General features: G+C 46.0%; 1 protein-coding gene across 10 annotated transcripts in view; it reads left to right on the top strand.

The window, feature by feature from the left end:
- LOC138763404 (acyl-CoA-binding domain-containing protein 6-like) overlaps window positions 1-22,487 on the top strand; it is a 552,989-nt gene that overhangs the window by 262,867 nt on the left and 267,635 nt on the right. Inside the window, exon 1 of one of the 10 annotated variants that reach the window (XM_069937488.1) lies at window positions 19,364-19,613. The exons of 8 other annotated variants lie outside the window; for them this stretch is intronic. In XM_069937488.1, the coding sequence (XP_069793589.1) occupies window positions 19,431-19,613 (183 nt within the window). In that variant the 5' untranslated portion in view covers window positions 19,364-19,430. Of the gene's footprint in view, window positions 1-19,363; window positions 19,614-22,487 lie in introns of those variants that run through there. One more of the 10 variants, XM_069937493.1, reaches the window with a different exon arrangement.

Here is a 22,487-nt window from a genome sequence, read left to right as displayed (position 1 = left end):
CAGATTCCTCCCCTTCCACAGATCTGCCCAAAATATGAACAATAACATTGTAATTTATCCACACCCTCCCCCCCCAAATTTACAGATTATGTCTTCCTAATATACTTAGTAATATACCAATAAAAACTTTTACCAAGCAGGGATAATTAGACTTTTTAAGGGAGTCACCCTAACATCAAGTGACATCAACCAGCTCTTCATCCAGGTTAACATCATTTAATTCAAACACAGCTTTTTTTCAAACAGCTGCTACGAGTAAAGCTCAACCAAGGCTCCCCACTGAATATTTGCTCCCATCTTTACCAAAGGTTTCTGTGTTACTTCAGAGAACAGTTACTTTTACAATTTTAAATTTTTATTTATTGTTAATTTAAATTTTTTATTTATGTATCTTCCTCGATTTTTTTTGCCATTTCTTTGTAGCTGCTGGTTGCTTTAATTCTGGATAACAGGGTTTTACCGAATTTTACCCACCTGTTTCTAGCATCTTATTCCATATTCTCACCAACATCTGCATGAAAAGGTTGACTTGGAGGCCCTCAGACTTCTTTAAATCTTTCACCCTAAGTGATTCTGTCTAGCTTTAGATGCAACTACCCTGGAATAAAAACTATGCCTATTTACCTGATTTAAAGCCTCTCATCATTAAAAATCCCTCAAAAGGTCCCCCCTTCCTCCTCCTACACTCCAGGGAGAAAGGTTCCAGCCTATCTATCCTCTCCCTATAATTCAAACAACCACTCCTGGTATCCTTTTTTGTGTATCCTTTCTGCAATATTTCCAGCTTATTGATATCTTTCCCATAGGTGGGTGACCAGAACTGCATAGGATACTCTGAGCATTGTCTCACCAATGTCTAGTCCATCTGTAATAGGATATCTCAACTTCTGTTCTCAATGCCCTGAATGATGATAGCAAGTTTGCCGAATACTTTCTTCAATCACCCTCATGACTTATGTTACCACTTTCAAAGAACAATACACCTGCACCCCTACTACATCTCACTGTTCTACAACATTCTGGTTATCTGTGTCATAATTTCATGGAACAATGTACTTGTATCCCTATGTATTTCTGTTCTATAACACCCTGATTATCTGTGTCTCCATTTAATGGAACAATGTACTTGTGCCCCTATATCTCTCTGTTCTAAAACACCCTCATTATCTGTGTCATTACTTCGATGGGACAAAGTACCTGTACCTTAATTTCTCTCTGCTCTAGAATACCCAAATGAGAAAAGGAGAAACAGATATTTACATAAAATTCAGGTGTTTTTTTAGGCTTTTCTGCTTTCTTGTTGGATGTAAAGTTCCAGAAAAGCTGATTGTCCTCAGTGACTATATTTCACATGTTGCTGGTGCCGGGAAGTCATACCTTGTCCTGATGACCATTCTTCACAGAAATATAGGCGATCAATGCTGGAAGTTCAAATGACAATGAAACCATCAATTTTTCTCTGTGTCCTTGCCCTACTGTTGAGTCAAGCTGGGTCCCTGCTGGCTTCAACCAAGCATTACCCTTGCTCATTATGAGGCTTTCTCTGGTCTGGAGACGCTGCAGCCAATTCTTGCTGAGCAGTGCATCAGCTCTTCTGTGTGATGATGTAGCCTAATTGCAAACTCTACTTCTGTGTTAATGAAGCAGAACTGCAGATGTCTGTCAGTTTAAATACCAGAAGTGCATTTGCCAATGCGTCCTGTAGATAAATATGTGTATATATATATATATATATATATATATATATATATCTGACACACTCACTATCTAATAGTTTCCAGCTTTAAAACAGCACACTCAACTCTGAAAGGATTATTGTCACTGAATTGTTCATTTTACAGTAGTGTCCCTCAGCAGTAGGTATGGAAATATAGTGTAATGCTTCCATTGTAGAAAAAATAAAACTAAATGGTTTAATGGGTTTGCTCTCAATTAATTTGTACGACTATATTTTTTTAAAATTCTGAATACAGCATGGATACATTAGAGCACAAGGAAGAAAAAAATGTGAGGATAGGTTGAGGCAGTGAAATTACTTGCTGTGGAAGAAAAGTCCTGGCAAGTTTCAGTGAGGCTGAGTGTCTGCTCCCCTGTTGTTGACATGAGAGGACCTCTCAGCCCCACTGATCCAGTCGGAGAAAAGAAAAGTGGTTGATCCTCGTTGTTACAAATTGGGGAATGAGTGGAAAATTTCCACAGCTTAGTCATCTGATGAAGAATACTCAGCAGTATTTCTATCAAAAGGAAAACATTACACTGTGTTGTAATGCCCTCAGTGAGTGGCTTCCAAAATATTTAGCCACTTATTTTTAGCTGCTTGTGAATTCCCACCTCACTGACAAAAGACAAAGGAGGAAAAACCCAACACCCAACCCCAACCAACCAATTTTCCCCTGCAACCGCTCCAACCATGTCTGCCTGTCCCGCATCGGACTTGTCAGCCACAAACGAGCCTGCAGCTGACGTGGACATTACCCCTCCATTAATCTTCGTCCGCAAAGCCAAGCCAAAGAAAAGAAGAAGAATGCATTTATTTGCATAGTTTGGTCAGTACTTATTCACAAAAAAATACCATAGCTGTCTTTTTACTTTGGCGAGTCTATTGCTAAATTATTAACCAAACAGTTCACAAGAAGATTCCAGCACCTGCAGTCTCTTGTGCGTTTGAATTGGAACTTTGTGTTTGGAGTAAGACAAGCAATATGGGGATGGTGCCACCTAGTGGTCAGATGCAATAACAGGGAGAATTAATCTAATTAAAGAATAATTTAAGTTCAAGTTTATTATTATGACTCTACATATCCAACCAAATGAAACAGCGTTTCTCTTGACCACAGTATGCACACTCGCACACACACACTCTCACACTCACACACACACTCGTACACACACAATCACACTCATTCACACGCACACACTCACACACACACTCACACTTACACACGCTTTCACACACATGCACACTCATACACTTGCACACACACACTCACACTCACACACACTTAGACACACACTCACTCACACTCTCACACACTCACACACACTTACACACACTCTCACACACACACTCTCACACACATACACTCACACACTCTCTCACACACACACTCACACACACACTTACACACACTCACACATACTCACACACTCACACACACACTCTCACACACACTCTCACACACTCTCACACACACACTCTCACACACACACTTACACACACTCACACACACACACTCACACACTCACTCACCCACACACTCACACACACACTCTCACACACACACTCTCACACACATACACTCACACACTCTCTCACACACACTCACACACACACTCATACACACACTTACACACACTCACACATACTCACACACACACACACTCTCACACACACACTCACACACACACTCTCACACACACACTTACACACACTCACACACACACACTCACACATATTCACACTGACACACACACTCACACACATACACTCACACACATTCACACACACACTCTCTCACACACACTCACACACACACTCGTACACACACAATCACACTCATTCACACGCACACACTCATGCACACACTCATTCACACACACTCACACTTACTCACACACACACACTCATACACTTGCACACACACTCACTCACACACACTCTCGCACACACTCATTCACACACACTCACACTTACTCACACACACTCTCACACACACTCATACACTTGCACATACACACTCGCGCACACACACTTGCACACACACAATCACACTCACTCACACACACTTACACATACTCACACACACACTCTCTCGCACACACTCACTCACACTCTCACACACTCTCACACACACTCACTCACACACTCACTCACCCACACACTCTCACACACACACTCACTCACACACACTCATACACACACTCTCACACACACTCACACACTTACACATACTCACACACACACTCTCGCACACACTCACTCACACACACACACTTACACACACACTTACACACACACTCACACACACACTCTCACACACACACTCACACATATTCACACTGACACACACACATTCACACACACACTCTCACACACACTCACACACACACTCGTACACACACAATCACACTCATTCACACTCACACACTCACGCACACACTCATTCACACACACACTCACACTTACTCACACACACACTCTCACACACACACTCATACACTTGCACACACACTCACTCACACACACTCGCACACACACACTTGCACACACACAATCACACTCACTCACACACACACATACTCACACACACACACTCTCGCACACACTCACTCACACACACACTCTCTCTCACACACACTCACACACTCACCCACACACTCTCACACACACACTCTCACACACATACACAATCACACACTCTCTCACACACACACTTACACACACTTACACATACTCACGCACACACACTCACACACACACTCTCACACACACACACACACACACACACTCACTCACTCACACACACTCTCACACACACATTTACACACACTCACACACACTCACACATATTCACACTGACACACACACACTCTCACACATACACACTCACACACACACTCACTCACACACTCACACACACTCTCTCACACACTCTCACACATTTACACACACTCACACACACTCACACATATTCACACTGACACACACACACTCACTCATACACACACTCACACACACGCACTCTCACACACACACACTCACACACACACTCTCACACACACACTTACACACACACACTCACACACACACACACACACACACACAGAGCACAAAATAATCACACACCTCCAAAAAAAAAGTAAAATAAGTATGAGCCTGATTGAATTTTTGAGGATGTAACAAGAAAAATTAATGAAGGTAGACCAGTGGATGTGGTTTATATTGATTTCAATAATGTATTTGAAGGGGCTCATTCAGAAAGTGAGGCATGGAATCCTAGGAGGTCTTGCTTTCTGGGTACAGAATTAGCTTGCCCAGAGAAGGCAGAATGTGGGTACAGATGGTTTGTATTCTGCATGGAGTTCATTGACCAGTTCTACAGTGATCTGTTCTGAGGTCCCACATCTTTGTGATTTTTATAAATTATCTGGATGAGGAAGTGGAAGGGTGGGTTACTAAGTTTGTGATGACTCAAAAGTAGGTGGTGGTATAGTCTAAAGGGTTGTCAGAGATTACAATAGGACATTGATAGGATTCATAACTGGGCTGAGAAGTGGCAGATGGTGTTTAACACAGGAAAATATGAGGTGGTTCATTTCAATTGATCAAAGTGCAAGGCAGATTACAATGTTAATAGGATGACTTTGAGTAGTGTGGAGAAACTGAGAGATTTTGGAGTCCGAGCCCTCAGGCCAATCAAAGTTGTTACACAGGTTGACATTGTGGTTAAGAAAGTATGTGGTGTTTGGATCCAGTTCAAAAACTGTGAAGCAATGTTGCAGGCCTTGATGAGACCTAGGTTAGACTCCACTTGGAATATTGTGTTCATTTCTGGTCAGCTCATTGCAGGAAAAATGTGAAAGCCATGGGGAAGGAGCAGAGGAGATTTACAAGAATGCTGCCTGGATTAAACTGTTGAGTATGCCTTATGAGGACCATTTGAGTGAATTTGGTCTTTTCTAATTTGAGCGATAGTGGATGAGGGGTGACCTGATAGAGCTGTATAAGATATTGATCGTGGGGGTGGACTGAGGCTTTTCCTCAGGGCTAGAATGGCTAACCTGAGGGGGCATAGCTTAAAGGTGCTTGGGAGTAAGTACAGGGGAAGATATAAGATGTAGGTTTTTCGCACAGATAGTGGTGGAGGCAATGATGGTGGAGGCAAGTGTAATAGGATCTTTTAAAAGACTATTAGATAGGTACATGAAACTGAGTAAAATGGAAGGTTATGCTGTGGGGAAGTTGTTATTAATTTATTATGTTGGCACAACACAGTTGGCTGAAGGGCCTTTACTGTGCTGTAGATTTCTATGCTCTATAAATAGTTTGGAATAATTTACTCATTTAATTTTTTAAGACACCCAAGGCTACAGGATTCATCAATCTCACAGGCTGTGGGAAGAGGTTTTCTCAGCCTGGCAGTGTTGATTTTGATGCTCCTGTACCTCCTTCCTGATGGTAGTGGGTCAAGTTGGTTTGGGTCCTCGACAATTCTTTGAGCCCAATTTAAGTCATGCTCCTGATAAATGTTGTCAATGGAGGAAAGGGAAACACCAGCGATCTTCTCATCTGTTTTGATGACCCTCTGTATTGACCCAGTCTGCTGCTTTACAGCTACCGTAGCACACGATGATGCAGCCAGACAGGACACTCTTGATTGTGTTCCTGTATAACATTGTCAAGATAGGGGCTGATATAGCAAACCTTCATCCACTGATTGAAAAAGACCTGCCACGACCCACTATGCAAGCAGGGAGAATCTGCTGTAGTAGTTGCAAGTGGATTTGTCTCCTTTCTTGAAGAGAATGGTAAACTCAGCTCAAGCCAACACAAAAATACAACCTCCACTTCATTGACTCCTTTTGTCTCTCTCCCTGGCTGGGAAAATTGCTAACATGTTCATCCCATACAAGTCACACTCTCTTCTCTCCCAAGGGCAGCAGGTAGAATGTCCTTGAGAACACAAACTTCCAAACTCAAGAATGATTTCCTTCCTTATGTTTCAGGCTTTTAAATGGATCTCCCACTGGAAAAAGATTATACCCTTGCACATTCTTTCCTGGTCATTCTTTTCTCTAATAGCCTGCATCATGTTTTTATACTTTTCGATTTCTGTAGCACTACTCCCTGGAATTGTTGTCTTATTTATTTCTCCACTTGTTATTATTGCACTGTGTGCTGTGTGAGTTGGAATGCCTGAATAGCACACAAAACAAATCATACTGTATTTCAGTAGACAAGAATTAAACAATTTGTCCCTTCCATCATTATTAAAAATATTGTAAAGAAGGCTAATAAATTAAAATCATTGTGAGTTTTTAAAAAAAAACTTGTAGTTTATGTCTGTTTGAGTGATTATATATGGACTTAAGTTAGCACACTTTCAATATTGTGAAAAAAAATTATAAATAAATGGTTAGAATATTAAGGAAAAGGAATTATGCTAAAATTCACAGATAACTGTGCCATTACAGGATAATCTTGGGCAATTCTAAACCCCTTAATTCAGGAAAGAGGGTTTCCAGGATTGAGGGATTTCACTTATGAGAGATGGTAAAGTTAACGGTGCCCTTGAAGCATGAAAATCTTCTGAAAAGTTTTCATGGGAATATAGAATTTAGTTAAAAATAAACTGTGCTGAATGGTGATTGGTCAGCAATGTTAAGCATGGAATTGAATGAGCAGATACTGTGCCTAGAGTGGAGGTGAAGTGTTGCATTCAGATTGTTGCTGGGGTCTGGAGCATTCTGCCTGAAAGATGTAGGAATTGATCCTGTAACTAGCTCTACAATGCAGTTGGTCAGATATTTAAAATTTGACAGGTGAGGGACAAAAAATGGCTCAAACATGACAGCTCTGTGAAGATCAATGAATGCTTATTGATTTAAGCGATGGGGCAATAAGCAACTGTCATAGATTTTGAAGGGGTCCAGCTATCAGCATCTCTCTATTTAAAAGTCTTGGAAAATAGTGTATTGGGCTACTTGGTGGACAATCTAATCTCTTCCTGTACAACATGCAGACTTTGTAAGGTGGCAAACCCTGGGAAAAGGCCAATATGTTGTGTATTCATGGTTCATATCATCCTTGCACATAATTAATATTAACCATACATTACTCTGCATTCACCTTCTAAGGCCCTTACCTCTTCTGTTCAATTTATAGGTTTGGAGCACGTTATTTTGTAAGTTGGTCAAAATATTTCTCTCCTTTTCCATCCTTCTTCCTGGGCATTGAGTTTTGGTGTTGAACAGATAAAGGGTAATTGGCACTGAAAAACTGAAATTGCAAGAAGTTCAGGTAAAAAGCAAATAAGTTTTTAAGAGGAAACTAGATACATACAGGGAAGGAAAGAACATGACAGTGCAGTGAAGGAAAAGGCCCTTGAGCCCATCCGTTTGCGCTGAACATGATGCCTAAATTAACTGAAACTCTGCTGGTTGCACGTGATATACAATGCCCTCCATAAAGATTGGGGCAAATACACTTTTTTTTCCTTTATTTGGCCCTGTGCTCCACAGTTTTACAATTACAGTAAAGCAATTCACGTAATTAAAGTGCACATTCCAGATTTTATTCAATGTTATTTGTTTACATTTTGGTTTGACTATGTAGAAGTTATAGCTCTTATTATTCGTAATCTCATTTCAGGGCACCTTAATGTTTGGGGCTTCTAGCTTTATAGGTGTTTGTAATTACTCAGGTATGTTTAATTGCTTCATTGGGTCCAGGTATAAGAGAGTTAGGCTTGCTTCTCAGCTTTTGATCACCTTTGGAGTCCATAGTTGCCATTTTTCTATATGAGGAACAGAGATGTGACATTCAAAGTCAAAGAATATTTGGAATATCCATAAGAAGAAAGTGTGTTCCAAAGTGTTGATCTTGGAAATCCTATGGTTTGGGAGATGTCTCTTACTGTTTTATTCTTGTTTTTCACCCTCATAATGGCTTTGAATTTCATTGCACATATCTGGTCCTCATGTCGAAACATGCACTGCCATCACTGTGGCGGGGAGGGGGGGTGGTGGGGAGTGGAGGTACAGACCGCATCAGGTGATACCATCAGATGGGTGACACCAAAATGACTGTCAGAGCCCAACAAATCTTTGCATGTGCAGACCCCCTCATGCAAAGAACCTCGCAGACCCACTCACGGGGGAGGGGGTGACACCATGAGTTACTGTACCGGGTGACACCAACCCTAGTGACATCACTGGAGAAATGGCAACTACAAACGCCATAGATGACCAAAAGCTTCGAAGCAAGCCGAGCTCTCTTATACCTGTACCATGGAAGCAATTAAACATACCTGGGTAATCACAAATACCCATGAAGCCAAATGTCCCAAACATTATGGTGCCCTGAAATGAGGGGACTAGGTATAAAAAGTGCTGTAATTACTACATGGTCAAACCAAAATATATACAAATATTCTTGAATAAAATCTAATTACACGTGAATTGTTTGATTATAAATATAAAATTGTAGAACACAGGGTCAAATTAAAGAAATAATGTATTTTCCCCAAACATTATGGAGGGCACTGTATATCCCTCTGTTCCTTGCATACACACATGTCTATGTAGAAGTCTCTTAAATTTTACTGTCATATCTGCATTTACTATGACCCTAGCAACCTGTTCCAGGAACATAAAACTGGAGTGCAAAAATCTTGCCCAAAACATCTCCTTTAATCCCTCCAATCCATAACTTTAAATGTATTTACTCTCGTAGATTACATTTTTATCCTGGAAAATTTCTAATTTAAAAAATTAACCGCCTACTTTATAAATGCCTTTTATGAATTTATAAACTTCCATCAGGTTCCAATGGTTCAAAGAAAACAATCTAAACTATAAGTTCACCATGGATCCCAAACATTTGTATCTTTGAGAACAAGATAAAAATATCCTTATGGAGATGGCTCATGTAAATAATGAAGAATGTCCAGATAAGATCATTTGATTCTGTCAGTCTATTTCCTTTGTACGTTATCTTAAACTGCCGTACAAGTGCCCCAACTTTCTAAAAATGAAATCCATTTAAGACCATTTTTGAATATCTTTCCAGTTTTCCAGCGATTGATTACAAAGACGCAATGATGTACACGTTCTTTGTTGTGGTCATTCCAATGAGCAAAGAATGACTAGAGGGTCGTTCTTGATGTTCAAGCTCAGAAATAAGTCACACACAGCAAGGAATGCAGTTGACACTGATTTAATGAACTGGCTGCTCTCTTTTATATAGTCAGGCAGACCCAGGCTACCATGTGTCTGACGGGCATGACCCGTGTTCCTTCATGCTCTAATTGGTGTCCTCACGGCCAGCATCAGCGATTGGCTTGATCAGCCAATTTTGTTGCAGCGTCATCGACAGGTGTGATTTGTGCTGCCCTGGGCACCGAATGGCCTTTTCGCGATCTGTCGCTGGCGATTGGATGGCAGAGCTCGTTTTGCAGTAGCCTATGGGAACAGGCCGCTGATGCCTCATGCAGCCCACTCTATTGCTGTGTTCAAAGGGCATTTTCTATGTCAGCCTGCAGCGACAGCCGTGAGCCGCTACATTGTAATACTTCTTTTTGCATTTTTCTTCTTCTCTACAATTCCCATATCTTTGTGCAGCTGACAGATTGTACGTTACTCCATTTCATCCCAAGCTGAAGTCATTGTATTGAGGTCAGAAGGAACAACTACAAATGAATGCTGAGCCAATTATGTAAATATAACTTCAGGGTTATAGAGATATGCAACAAATTGTTCAACCGACTAACTCTTTGCCAATCATCGGCCAATCATTTACACTATTTTAAATCCCTTTTTAAAAAATATTTCTTGCCATTCTCTTCAACTCCCACTGATTTTACAAATGAAATAAAGTAACAAAATGTACATAGAAACAAATTACCTGGCCAGCAAATAAGGAGAAGGAATTGCTGGAATCTCTCTTCCCGCTATCAATGTGGTCTACCGAGATCGACTTCTGAAGAGGCCGCGTCAAAACAAAGAAGACCCCTTCTTCCCCACGCAAAGCATCTTTCAGTTGCTCCCAATGGGAAAGAGATACATGAGTATCAGAGCCAGAACCACCAGGCTGAGGAACAGTTTCTTCCCATGTGCAGTGAGAATGCGGAATGGCCAAAGGAACTGCTCACACTAACCATCCGCAATTCCATACTTACAATAAAATTTATTTATTTATATATATGAATATATGTCCTGTTTGTCTGTACATGTGTTATGTCTGGTTGTGTGTTTTGCACCAAGGACCACAGAACGCTGTTTTGTCAGGTTGTACTTGTGCAATCAGATGACAATAAACTTAACTTGACTCACTTATACATTTGGGCCAATTAACCCACAAACCCTCATGTCTTTGGAACATGCAAGGTACCCAAAGAACCAAGAAAAATGTGCATACTACACAAACACTGCACCTAAGATCAGGAATGCACCTTGGCCTCTGGCAATGTGCCACTGTGATACCCTTAGATATTGTCAATCCCAACATGGACATTAAAACCCTTATTTTTCCTTTCCTTTTAAAGTTATTTTTATTGAGTTTTATCCTACAACCATACATTATAAGTCCATACAAATTAAATATAATTTACATTTGGATTGGTATCATATCATAATAATACATGGACTCATGTTCCAATCTAAACATATAGTGAATAGTAAAAAAAGAGAGAAAGATGTAGTTGATGATAAAGATCTAACCCCATCCACCAACCAAGGATGAAATTGGTATTCAAGCACACTTCAACGGCCCATTGACTGCATCCCCGCACCTTGATCATGCCAATTACGAAAGTAAGCTATAAATGAACCGTGTCTTATTGAAAGGGATCTTAATCTTTCAAACATCATGTCTGATTTTTTTTTTCCAAACTTAGAAAGGATATAATATCCAGAAACCATTGCTTTGGTGGTGGAAAGTCCTCTTTCCATTTAAGCAATATTCCTCTTCCAGCCAGTAATGCTAAGACCTGTTTTTAGTTAGACATTAAATATCACTAGAGAAGCCAAATATTGCTATCAGCATACAAGGTTCTAGATCAATCCAAAAATGGCAAAAATATTCTGAAAATAGCTGTCCAATATTCTGCTAAATTGGGATAAAACCAAAACATATGTTTCAAAGAGGCTTCAAATCTTTTACATTTGTCGAGCAATGAGTTGATATCTGGATAGATTCAAGCAAATTTAACTTTAGAAAAATATACTCTATGCACCACTTTAAATTGAATCAAATTGCGCCTAGTGCATAAAGATGACTCATGGATAAAAGCCAAAATTGAAGTCCGGTTTTCTTATGAATTAGACAAATTAAGATCATTCTCCCATCCAGTTTTTATCCTAATTAACGAGACTGTTTTTAAAATTCAATATTTTATATGGCAGATATTATATGTTTATGTACAAATTGTAATTCAAAAAGTTTGTCCATGAAATTCAGATTTGGAAGATATGGAAATACTGAAAGTTTAGAATGAATAAAATGTCTAATTTGATAATATCTTAATAAATGTCTTTGGCAGATTAAATTTCATCATCAATTGTTGTAAAGATGCAAAATTTTGTTGGATAAAAAGATAGTTAAAAATTTTAATTCCTAGATGATTCCATTTTTCTAAAATGATGGGTTGGAATAAATGATTAAGAAGAATAGCATTATAAATATAAATCCCATAATTCAAAAAAAAATCCTAAATTGACTTCAAATCTTCAATCTATATCTCATTATTAAACTCTTTGTTATTTTTGGAATAGAGGGATGTCGAGGTGAGGCAGTATTCTCAAGGGATTTCAATTCTATTTTCATCCAATTGGGGCAGTCATCTCTATTATAAAACTGTAAGAACAATAACATATTCCTTATGTTCATCACCAAACAGTAAAATTTAAATTAGGTAAAGACAGTCCTCCATCATTTTTTGTGTTCTGAAGATAACTCTTAATTATTTTTGGTTTCTTTCCTTTACCATATATGTGACATAATAGATGACTCCACTGTGTCAAATAAAGATATAGAATTTAAAAAAAAATTGAGTAATGATTGAAATAAATACAAAAATTTTGGTAAAATATTAATTTTAATCAAATTAATATGGCCTATCATAGTTAAAGAAAGTGGTGACCATCCATAGAGTATGTTTTAGTCTGATTAAATAAAGCTACGAAGTTTTCTTTATAGAGGTTTTTAAAATTATTAGTTATCATGAAACCTAGATTTTTAAATTGATCTTTCACTATTTTAAAATAATACTTTGAATAAAGTGTAAGTGGGCCTTTTAGTGGTAATAGTTCGCTCTTATGAAAATTAAGTTTATATCCTGCGAATTGCTAAAGCATGTAAATAATGACAATATCTTTGGTATGGATACCTTTGGAGTGGACACAAAATATAAAAAGTCATCTACATATGAGATTACCAATGTTCCATAAGTCCTCTAAACAAGCCTCTAAAATCTTTATTTGCTCGTATAGCAACAACCAGTGGCTCAAGCATTAAATCAAAAAGCAGCAGGGTAAGCGAACAATCCTGTATTGTGCCTCACTGTAATTTTAAAAACTTTGATTGTTGAGAATTAGTATGAATTGATGCTCTTGGAGATGCATATAAAAGTTCTATCCATTGAATAAAATCTGGTCCAGAATTAAATTTTATTAAAGTGGCATATAGTATTCCCATTTACTCTATCAAACACTTTTTTTTAGCATCTAAGGAAAGAGTACATTAATTAGGGTCAATAGAAGGAGAATAGATATTTATTAATCTATGAATATTATGATAAGAATATCTATTTTTAATAAAACCCATTTAGTCAAAATTTATTATGCCTGGTAAAATATTTTCTCATCTATGTGCTGAAAATTTTGATAAAATCTTTATGTCCACATTGAGAAAAAAAAATTGGTCTCTAGGACACACAATTATCAGGATCTTTTCCTTTTTCAAAAATATCACAGAAATGACAGCCTCACTAAAAGGAGGTGATTTCTTAAAATGAATCAAAAAGTACTAAGTTTAGTTGTAGAATAAGTTGTTTAGAAAATAATTTGTTGAACTCCACTGGAAATCGGTCTTGTCCCACAGATTTGCCTGATTGTAGGCAGGATATTGCTTTTTGCTGTTCTTCTTGTGAAATTGGAGCTTCCAAACTGTTGATTTTTCTGGGATATCATCGGAATATCAAAATGTTCTAAAAAATAACTCAACATATCATATTCATTGTAAAGTATTGACCACCGCCAGTGGGCTGATATCGGCTCAAACCGTGCATCTTGGCACCTCAGTTTGGCGGGCAGCAACCTCCTTTGAAGAAGACCGCAGAGCCCACCTCACTGACAAAAGACAAAGGAGGAAAAACCCAACACCCAACCCCAACCAACCAATTTTCCCTTGCAACCGTTGCAACTGTGTCTGCCTGTCCCGCATCGGGCTTGTCAGCCACAAACGAGCCTGCAGCTGACGTGGACTTTACCCCTCCATAAATCTTCGTCCGCGAAACCAAGCCAAAGAAAAGAATGTAGATAGGTGACAAATGATTGGTGTGTGAACATTATGGGCTGAATGGCCCATTTCTGTGCTCAGTGAATCTACAACTCTGATAATTGGAGGAACTTGAAAATGCCCATCAGACGGTAACTGGAATAATTCAGTGGGTAATGAAAACACCAAACGGGTAAGCATTGAGGTCAAATCAGTTGTAAAGCTAATTCTAGCTATGAATAGATCAGCAAGCACTAGATAAAACAAAGAGCTTTGTGGCATGGATCCTTTGTTATTGTACAGCTCTTAGCATGTTTTGTGAAGCAGATTTATTTGTACACATTTATAAAAATAATTGTCCATTTTGTCTATTATATAAAATAATTTTTTTCTTTAGTTTGGCAAGAGTGTGGCTGAATATGTGATAGCCTTAAAAGGCTATTAGACTAATGGCAGTCCATCTCAAAAAGGCCAGGGTTAAACTGCAAAGCAACCCAACAGCCCATGTCCTATATCAAACCTGATGCTCGACTGCCTCGGCCTTGCTGATGGTACAATGCCACTGTCCCTCCCTCCCCCCTCTCTCTCTCTCCCCCCATCTCCACCCCTCCTTTACTCTATCCACCACTCCCATTGAGAGTGCGTCGTTTTGTGTCAAACTTATTTCCTCAGGCCTTGGGAACCCTGTGCTTTTGAATCCCAGAACAGAGAGAAAACACCCCACCCAGAGGCAGGTGAGCTAAACCGAACCATGCTGCCCCCATGGACAAACACCCACCCCACAACCTGGAAAAAAAAACCCAGAAATCAATGTTTCAGAAATTCGTTTCCCCAGAATTTTTGGAAAGTTTCTCCATCACTCTCGGATTTCATCCTATGGGCGGGGGTTTGTATGCCCAGGGATTGAGTGTTGAAATGATGCCGGTAGGAGATCTTACAGCAAAGGTTACACAAGTATGAGTGGGTCGATTGTAACACGTTGTGCACAGAGTCTGTCCTTCCTGAGACGTAGCGTGCACTCTTCTACACCCCCAGTCTCTCTCCCTCCACCCCCTGTCTCTCTCCCTCCCCCTCCTTCATTCCCCACGCCCTCCTGGAATTTAACCAAATCCAGGATAGAAGGTGTCTTTTAAACCAGCAAGCTTGTGGATCTGTACAGTGACATCAGAGCCTTTTTGTACCACTGAGTACGTGTGAGGTAACCCTCCAAATTGGCGGGTCAAAGGGCGGGAATCTTGCCTGGTGTGAAAAGAAATAACTGGACAGGCAGAGTCTGCACCTTTCGAACTGGGGTGGGGAGGAATTGACCCCGTAAATCGCTAACACGGCCATTTAAGGGGATCACGCTCCCTCGGTAAGTGACGCATCATGCAAACTATCGGAGGTCAGTCTCCCCCCCCCCCCCCCACCAGCTGTCAGTTGCCTTCCCCACAGTCAATCATGCTCCCCCACCCCAGGCAGCGACACCTCTGCCCCCACAAATCACAGCGACTCCTTTCCCCCGCTGATCGTGATGAGCCCTCTGCCCCCGCCCACCGTGGCAGCGACTCCTGATCAAATGGCAGACGCTTCAGCAGTGATGGCAGTGCGCAAAGAGGTGATGACACACAGGAGTAACTCAGTCAGCCATTTTATTTTCAAGCCAGTGGTGGACGCAACCTAGTTAAACTTAACTGGGTTCCCTGACTATCTCCCAGGTAGGGCATGTGAGAAACAGAAGTACCGTCACAGATCTCGCTCGAGACAAAAATTGAGAACAAAGAACATTTATTATACAACAATGCAAAGTTGGGTGCTTCCCCTTACCCTGGGAATACACACATACACTGGGGCTCACCCAACTTTTATACAGTTCATTTCAGTGTAGAGCTCTGACCGCCCCCCATTCCTCTCCCTGAGCTCCGCTCTGACGGCCCCCGCCCCGCCACCCTCTGATGGCCCCCGCCCCGCCACCCTCTGATGGCCCCTGCCTGAGTCCCGCTCTGACCGCCCCAGCCCAGCTGCCTGAGCCCCGCTCTGACAGTTCCCATCCCACTGTTTGAGTCCTCCTCTGGCCAGCCGCAACCCCGCTGCCTGAGCCCCACTCTGACCGCCCCCATTCCACTGTCTGAGCACCGCTCTGACCGCCCTCCATCCCGCTGCCTGAGCCCCGGCTTGACAGCCGTCAGAGCGGCGCTCAGGCAGCGGGATGGGGGGCGATCACAGAAGGGTTCAGGCAGCGAGATGGCGGCTGTGAGAACGCGCCTCTGGCAGCGGGGTGGGTGGGGGCGGTCAGAGCGGCGCTCAGGCAGCGGAGCGGTGGTGGTCCTGATATCTGGCTCTGGAGCAGCGGACGCTGGCTGCTCACTCACTGGCCACTTAGTATTTAGAAAACCTGCCATCGAAAAAGGACACAATAAGTTTTTTTTTTGTTTAGTGTTTTGATGTCGTTAACATTTCAACAATAAACATTTCACAATTAATCTGATTGTGATTTTGTGTTTCTGATCTTTAAAACTCTGACAGCTGTGGAATATCACTGGGCAGTCAGCTGGCTGGCAGAGTCCTGGGACATCGCAACGTCACCGCTGAAGGCGGGACCCAACATCGACTTTAAAAAAATTCCAGGGCTCGACCCGCATTCTAAATATTTCTCCTGTGTGTAATAATCGGGGCATCAGGGTAATCAAAATGTCATTTCAAGACAGAGAGATGAAATTAGAGTGAAAATGCGATTTTTATTTTGCATTGAGTGATTGTTTCAACTTTAGCTGGGTTGTACCAGAGTTCCTGGGATGGAGGGAGCCGCACTGGCGGGATGGAGCAGGGAGCCGCGCTGGCGGGGTGGAGGGAGCCGCGCTGGCGGGGTGGAGGGAGCCGCGCTGGCGGGGTGGAGGGAGCCGCGCTGGCGGGGTGGAGGGAGCCGCGCTGGCGGGGTGGAGGGAGCCGCGCTGGCGGGGTGGAGGGAGCCGCGCTGGCGGGGTGGAGGGAGCCGCGCTGGCGGGGTGGAGGGAGCCGCGCTGGCGGGGTGGAGGGAGCCGCGCTGGCGGGGTGGAGGGAGCCGCGCTGGCGGGGGTGGAGGGAGCCGCACTGGCGGGGTGGAGGGAGCCGCACTGGCGGGGTGGAGGGAGCCGCACTGGCGGGGTGGAGGGAGCCGCACTGGCGGGGTGGAGGGAGCCGCACTGGCGGGGTGGAGGGAGCCGCACTGGCGGGGGTGGAGGGAGCCGCACTGGCGGGGTGGAGGGAGCCGCACTGGCGGGGTGGAGGGAGCCGCACTGGCGGGGTGGAGGGAGCCGCACTGGCGGGGTGGAGGGAGCCGCACTGGCGGGGTGGAGGGAGCCGCACTGGCGGGGTGGAGGGAGCCGCACTGGCGGGGTGGAGGGAGCCGCACTGGCGGGGTGGAGGGAGGGAGCCGCACTGGCGGGGTGGAGGGAGGGAGCCGCACTGGCGGGGTGGAGGGAGGGAGCCGCACTGGCGGGGTGGAGGGAGGGAGCCGCACTGGCGGGGTGGAGGGAGGGAGCCGCACTGGCGGGGTGGAGGGAGGGAGCCGCACTGGCGGGGTGGAGGGAGGGAGCCGCACTGGCGGGGTGGAGGGAGGGAGCCGCACTGGCGGGGTGGAGGGAGGGAGCCGCACTGGCGGGGGTGGAGGGAGGGAGCCGCACTGGCGGGGTGGAGGGAGGGAGCCGCACTGGCGGGGTGGAGGGAGGGAGCCGCACTGGCGGGGTGGAGGGAGGGAGCCGCACTGGCGGGGTGGAGGGAGGGAGCCGCACTGGCGGGGTGGAGGGAGGGAGCCGCACTGGCGGGGTGGAGGGAGGGAGCCGCACTGGCGGGGTGGAGGAGGGAGCCGCACTGGCGGGGTGGAGGGAGGGAGCCGCACTGGCGGGGGGAGGGAGGGAGCCGCACTGGCGGGGGGAGGGAGGGAGCCGCACTGGCGGGGCGGAGGGAGGGAGGGAGGGAGCCGCACTGGCGGGGCGGAGGGGAGGGGAGGGAGGGAGCCGCACTGGCGGGGCGGGAGGGAGGGAGGGAGGGAGCCGCACTGGCGGGGCGGAGGGAGGGAGGGAGGGAGCCGCACTGGCGGGGCGGAGGGAGGGGAGGGAGGAGAGCCGCACTGGCGGGGCGGAGCGAGAGGGGAGGGAGGGAGCCGCACTGGCGGGGCGGAGCGAGGGAGGGAGGGAGCCGCACTGGCGGGGCGGAGCGAGGGAGGGAGGGAGCCGCAATGGCGGGGCGGAGCGAGGGAGGGAGGGAGCCGCACTGGCGGGGCGGAGCGAGGGAGGGAGGGAGCCGCACTGGCGGGGCGGGAGGGAGGGAGGAGCCGCACTGGCGGGGCGGAGGGAGGGAGGGAGCCGCACTGGCGGGGCGGAGGGAGGGAGGGAGCCGCACTGGCGGGGCGGAGGGAGGGAGGGAGGGAGCCGCACTGGCGGGGGCGGAGGGAGGGAGGGAGGGAGCCGCACTGGCGGGGCGGAGGGAGGGAGGGAGGGAGCCGCACTGGCGGGGCGGAGGGAGGGAGGGAGCCGCACTGGCGGGGCGGAGGGAGGGAGGGAGCCGCACTGGCGGGGCGGAGGGAGGGAGGGAGGGAGCCGCACTGGCGGGGCGGAGGGAGGGAGGGAGGGAGCCGCACTGGCGGGGCGGAGGGAGGGAGGGAGGGAGCCGCACTGGCGGGGCGGAGGGAGGGAGGGAGCCGCACTGGAGGGAGGGAGGGAGCCGCACTGGAGGGAGGGAGGGAGCCGCACTGGCGGGGCGGGAGGGAGGGAGGGAGCCCGCACTGGCGGGGCGGGAGGGAGGGGAGGGAGCCGCACTGGCGGGGCGGAGGGAGGGAGGGAGCCGCACTGGAGGGAGGGAGGGAGCCGCACTGGAGGGAGGGAGGGAGCCCGCACTGGAGGGAGGGAGGGAGCCGCACTGGAGGGAGGGAGGGAGCCGCACTGGAGGGAGGGAGGGAGCCGCACTGGAGGGAGGGAGGGGAGGCGCACTGGCGGGGCGGAGGGAGGGAGGGAGCCGCACTGGCGGGGCGGAGGGAGGGAGGGGAGCCGCACTGGCGGAACGTTCGTGCTGAGCGCTGAGCTTCACCCGGAGTGTTGATGGAGCTGGACTCATAATATGCTCGTGTCGGCATCGACAGTTAGCCAAGGAGTTCATCCGTTAACGTGATTTTGCTAGGGGTACGGGGGAAGGGGGGGGGGGGGTGGCGCACTGACAGTACTTTGCTCCGGGACGAGCTCAGCCGCCGGAGGTTGAGCAGATGGCGGAAGCTCGCAGAGGAAAGGAAGGCAGCGAGAAGCGGCAATCCCAGGCCCGGCGCCCGTGCGGCAGCGGCGGGAGCGAGCTGCGCGCCGAGTTCAAACGAGCGGCCGAGCACGTGCCTGAGCTCGCGCCCACAGCGAGCCGGGAGCAAATGCTCTACCTGTACAGCAGGTTCAAACAGGTAAACTCCCACCCACCTCCCCCGCATGCACAGGCTCCTCCGCATGCACAGGCTTCCCCGCATGCACTGGCTCCCCCCGCATGCACTGGCTCCCCCCGCATGCACAGGCTCCCCCCGCACGCACAGGCTCCCCTCCGCACGCACTGGCTCCCCCCCCGCACGCACTGGCCCCCCCCGCACGCACTGGCTCCCCCCCGCACGCACTGCCCCCCCCCCGCACGCACTGCCCCCCCCGCACGCACTGCCCCCCCCCGCATGCACTGCCCCCCCCCGCATGCACTGCCCCCCCCCCGCATGCAATGCCCCCCCCCGCATGCAATGCCCCCCCCCCCGCATGCACTGCCCCCCCCCCCGCATGCACTGCCCCCCCCCCCCCGCATGCACTGCCCCCCCCCCCCCGCATGCACTGCCCCCCCCCCCCGCATGCACTGGCTCCCCCGCAGTCACACAGAGCTGCAGATCTGAACCTCTGACACGATCAGGACACCCTCAGCACTCTCTCGCGTCCTGGTTCCATTACTGAACCTGGTGCCCCTTGTTGGAACAGTAATCATGGAAAATATGCCTATGTGCTATTTATTATGTATTCATTAATCGATTACTATGTAACAATTTACTTCAATCATACTGTTTAGGGGAAATATTAATGCAATTAAGTAACAGCCACAGTATGCAGAAAAGTTGGCTGGTATGTGTAGAATTTGCTGACTCCAAATACAAAGAGAGAAAATACTTTCTTCCCCAAGGTTACACTAAAACAGAATGTTCTGGCCTTGGGGATTAAGATAGGAGGTCTACACCATCGACAATTGCAGAGCAGGAAATTGTTTGAGATAAATCTTAGGCAAGGAGCCTATCAAAGAAAGCCAACTTTTGTTCAGTGTAATAATGTTGACCTATATAAACAGAAGAGACTGGAAAGTAGGAGTCAGTCTTGGGGAATAGCTCACCGAGCAGGTGACCTTTGAACTAACGACTGAACCAGAGCTCTGTTAAGCTTTATTCTTGTACTATGTAATAAACTGATTGTGAAACCAAATATCTTCTCCTATCACTTCATTCACCAAGCACGCTGGACTCAGATGACACATAGACCAAATTGAGGGGAGGGTAAAGCCAGAGTCCGACACCCTTTGACCAGTCTCCAGCAGTCCTTCGCCTGGTGTGTGTCCCTCGACGGCAATCGCCAAGTAGCCCACAGCAGGTATTGAGTTCCTTGCTTTGAGTCTTGGCGTGTGTTGACAGCCCAGTGCCTATGTTCTTCAGCCACAGAAACCCTCCATGGTCACTGTCCCATGGGTTGTCTTCTCTGCTTCTCCTAAAGCAGGAGGTTGTTCTCCCCATTTTTTGGTGCCCTACACCAGCTCTGCTTTCCTGGAATCTGCAACCCCTTGTGATTGCTGCCAATCATAGGGGCCACCATTTTGGGTGCAGACCCCGTGGTTAACAGGATTTTAAAATCAACCATTGTCGGTTCCATAACAGTCTGCAAGAGCTGACATCAGTTGGACCCCCGTGGGAGCGTTGCATATCCTCTCCCCGCAGGTCCACATCAACAGTATTGCTGCTTTTTTAAAAAAAATCCCCCAAACATAGTATCCCTCCAAACAGTAGCCCAAATATAGCCACACCCAAATATACATCCCAAATCTTCTCACCCCCATTCCCCATTTTACCCCACCTGCAAATACGGTATATCTCACCACAAAATAGCCCTACGCACAAATGGGCTCACCTCAATATATCCTGCCCCCAAAATACCCTGGATGAGTGTGAACAGGAACATTTCCCTCCCCACACAAAAAAAAACTGGTGCAAAAAGAGACTAATTTTCTTCCCTGACACTCTCCCAGAGAGGTGAAAAGTAAGATCAGTCTTCCACTTGGAGTGTCAAAGCACTCCACCTCTTTAAAGAGTTTTTCCTCAAAGATCTTGGGCAAAGCACGCTTACATTCCATATATTTGATATGTGCTAATCTTCTGCCATTCCAAAACAAGCATGAAGTTTGAAACTGATCATCATAAAAGTGCAACAACTCTCTGTCAGTAATATTGATGCTGTATACTGGCCTTGGATAATGTAAAAATTGAATTTCACAATTATTGAAGTTCAAGAGCTGCAGATGCTGGAATCTTGAGTGAATAAAGAAAAGTTGGAAGGACTCATCTGGTCAGGCAGTATCCATCATCCTTGGAGAGTAATGGACTGGTCAGGTGCCTTTGTCAAGACTAAAGAGGAAAGGGAGATAACATGCATTAAAAAGGTGGCTAGGGGAGGGAGGGGTCAAGAGGTTACAGGACAAATAAAGGTGAGAGAGGTAGAGAGAGACAAATAGAGGAAGCATCAGCTAGTAGGGGCGGTTGGAGAGAAGTAGAACCAAAGCAGGTAAAGGACAAATGGAAATAGTCAAACTGGGAGTTACCTAAACTGGGAAAATCATGTTGTTTGGTTCTTATTTACCCAAGTGGAAATTATATATTTTTCCTCTCGTTTATGTTTGATCTCCCTGCCAATTGATAAGGCCATGTGGCAGCTATGGCTGCAAGAGAATGGTAAAGGGAATTAAAGTGGTTGGTTGCCGTGAGTTCAGTTTGAACATGCAGATAGGTGCTCAGTGAAGTGGTTTTTCAATCTTCCAGTCACCATTTGAGCCAATGCAGTAGGTTATGTTTGGTGGGGAGAATGAAATGCCTAACTTGGAAGGTCTGTTTATGGCTCTCAATGGAGATGAGAGGTGAGGGGGTGCATCAATTTCATTTTCAGCAGAAAGTGCCAAAGGGGTTGGAAGGATGGGTGGGGAAGGAAGAGTGAACCAGCGAGTCATAGAGAGAATGCTCCCTCCGAAAAGTAGAAAGGCTGTGAACTATCTGAGA

This window comes from Narcine bancroftii, chromosome 5, assembly GCF_036971445.1.
Source record: "Narcine bancroftii isolate sNarBan1 chromosome 5, sNarBan1.hap1, whole genome shotgun sequence".
NCBI lineage: Eukaryota > Metazoa > Chordata > Chondrichthyes > Torpediniformes > Narcinidae > Narcine > Narcine bancroftii.
The sequence above is the reverse complement of the archived record's forward strand: the minus strand, read 5'-3'. Positions and strand labels throughout refer to the sequence as shown.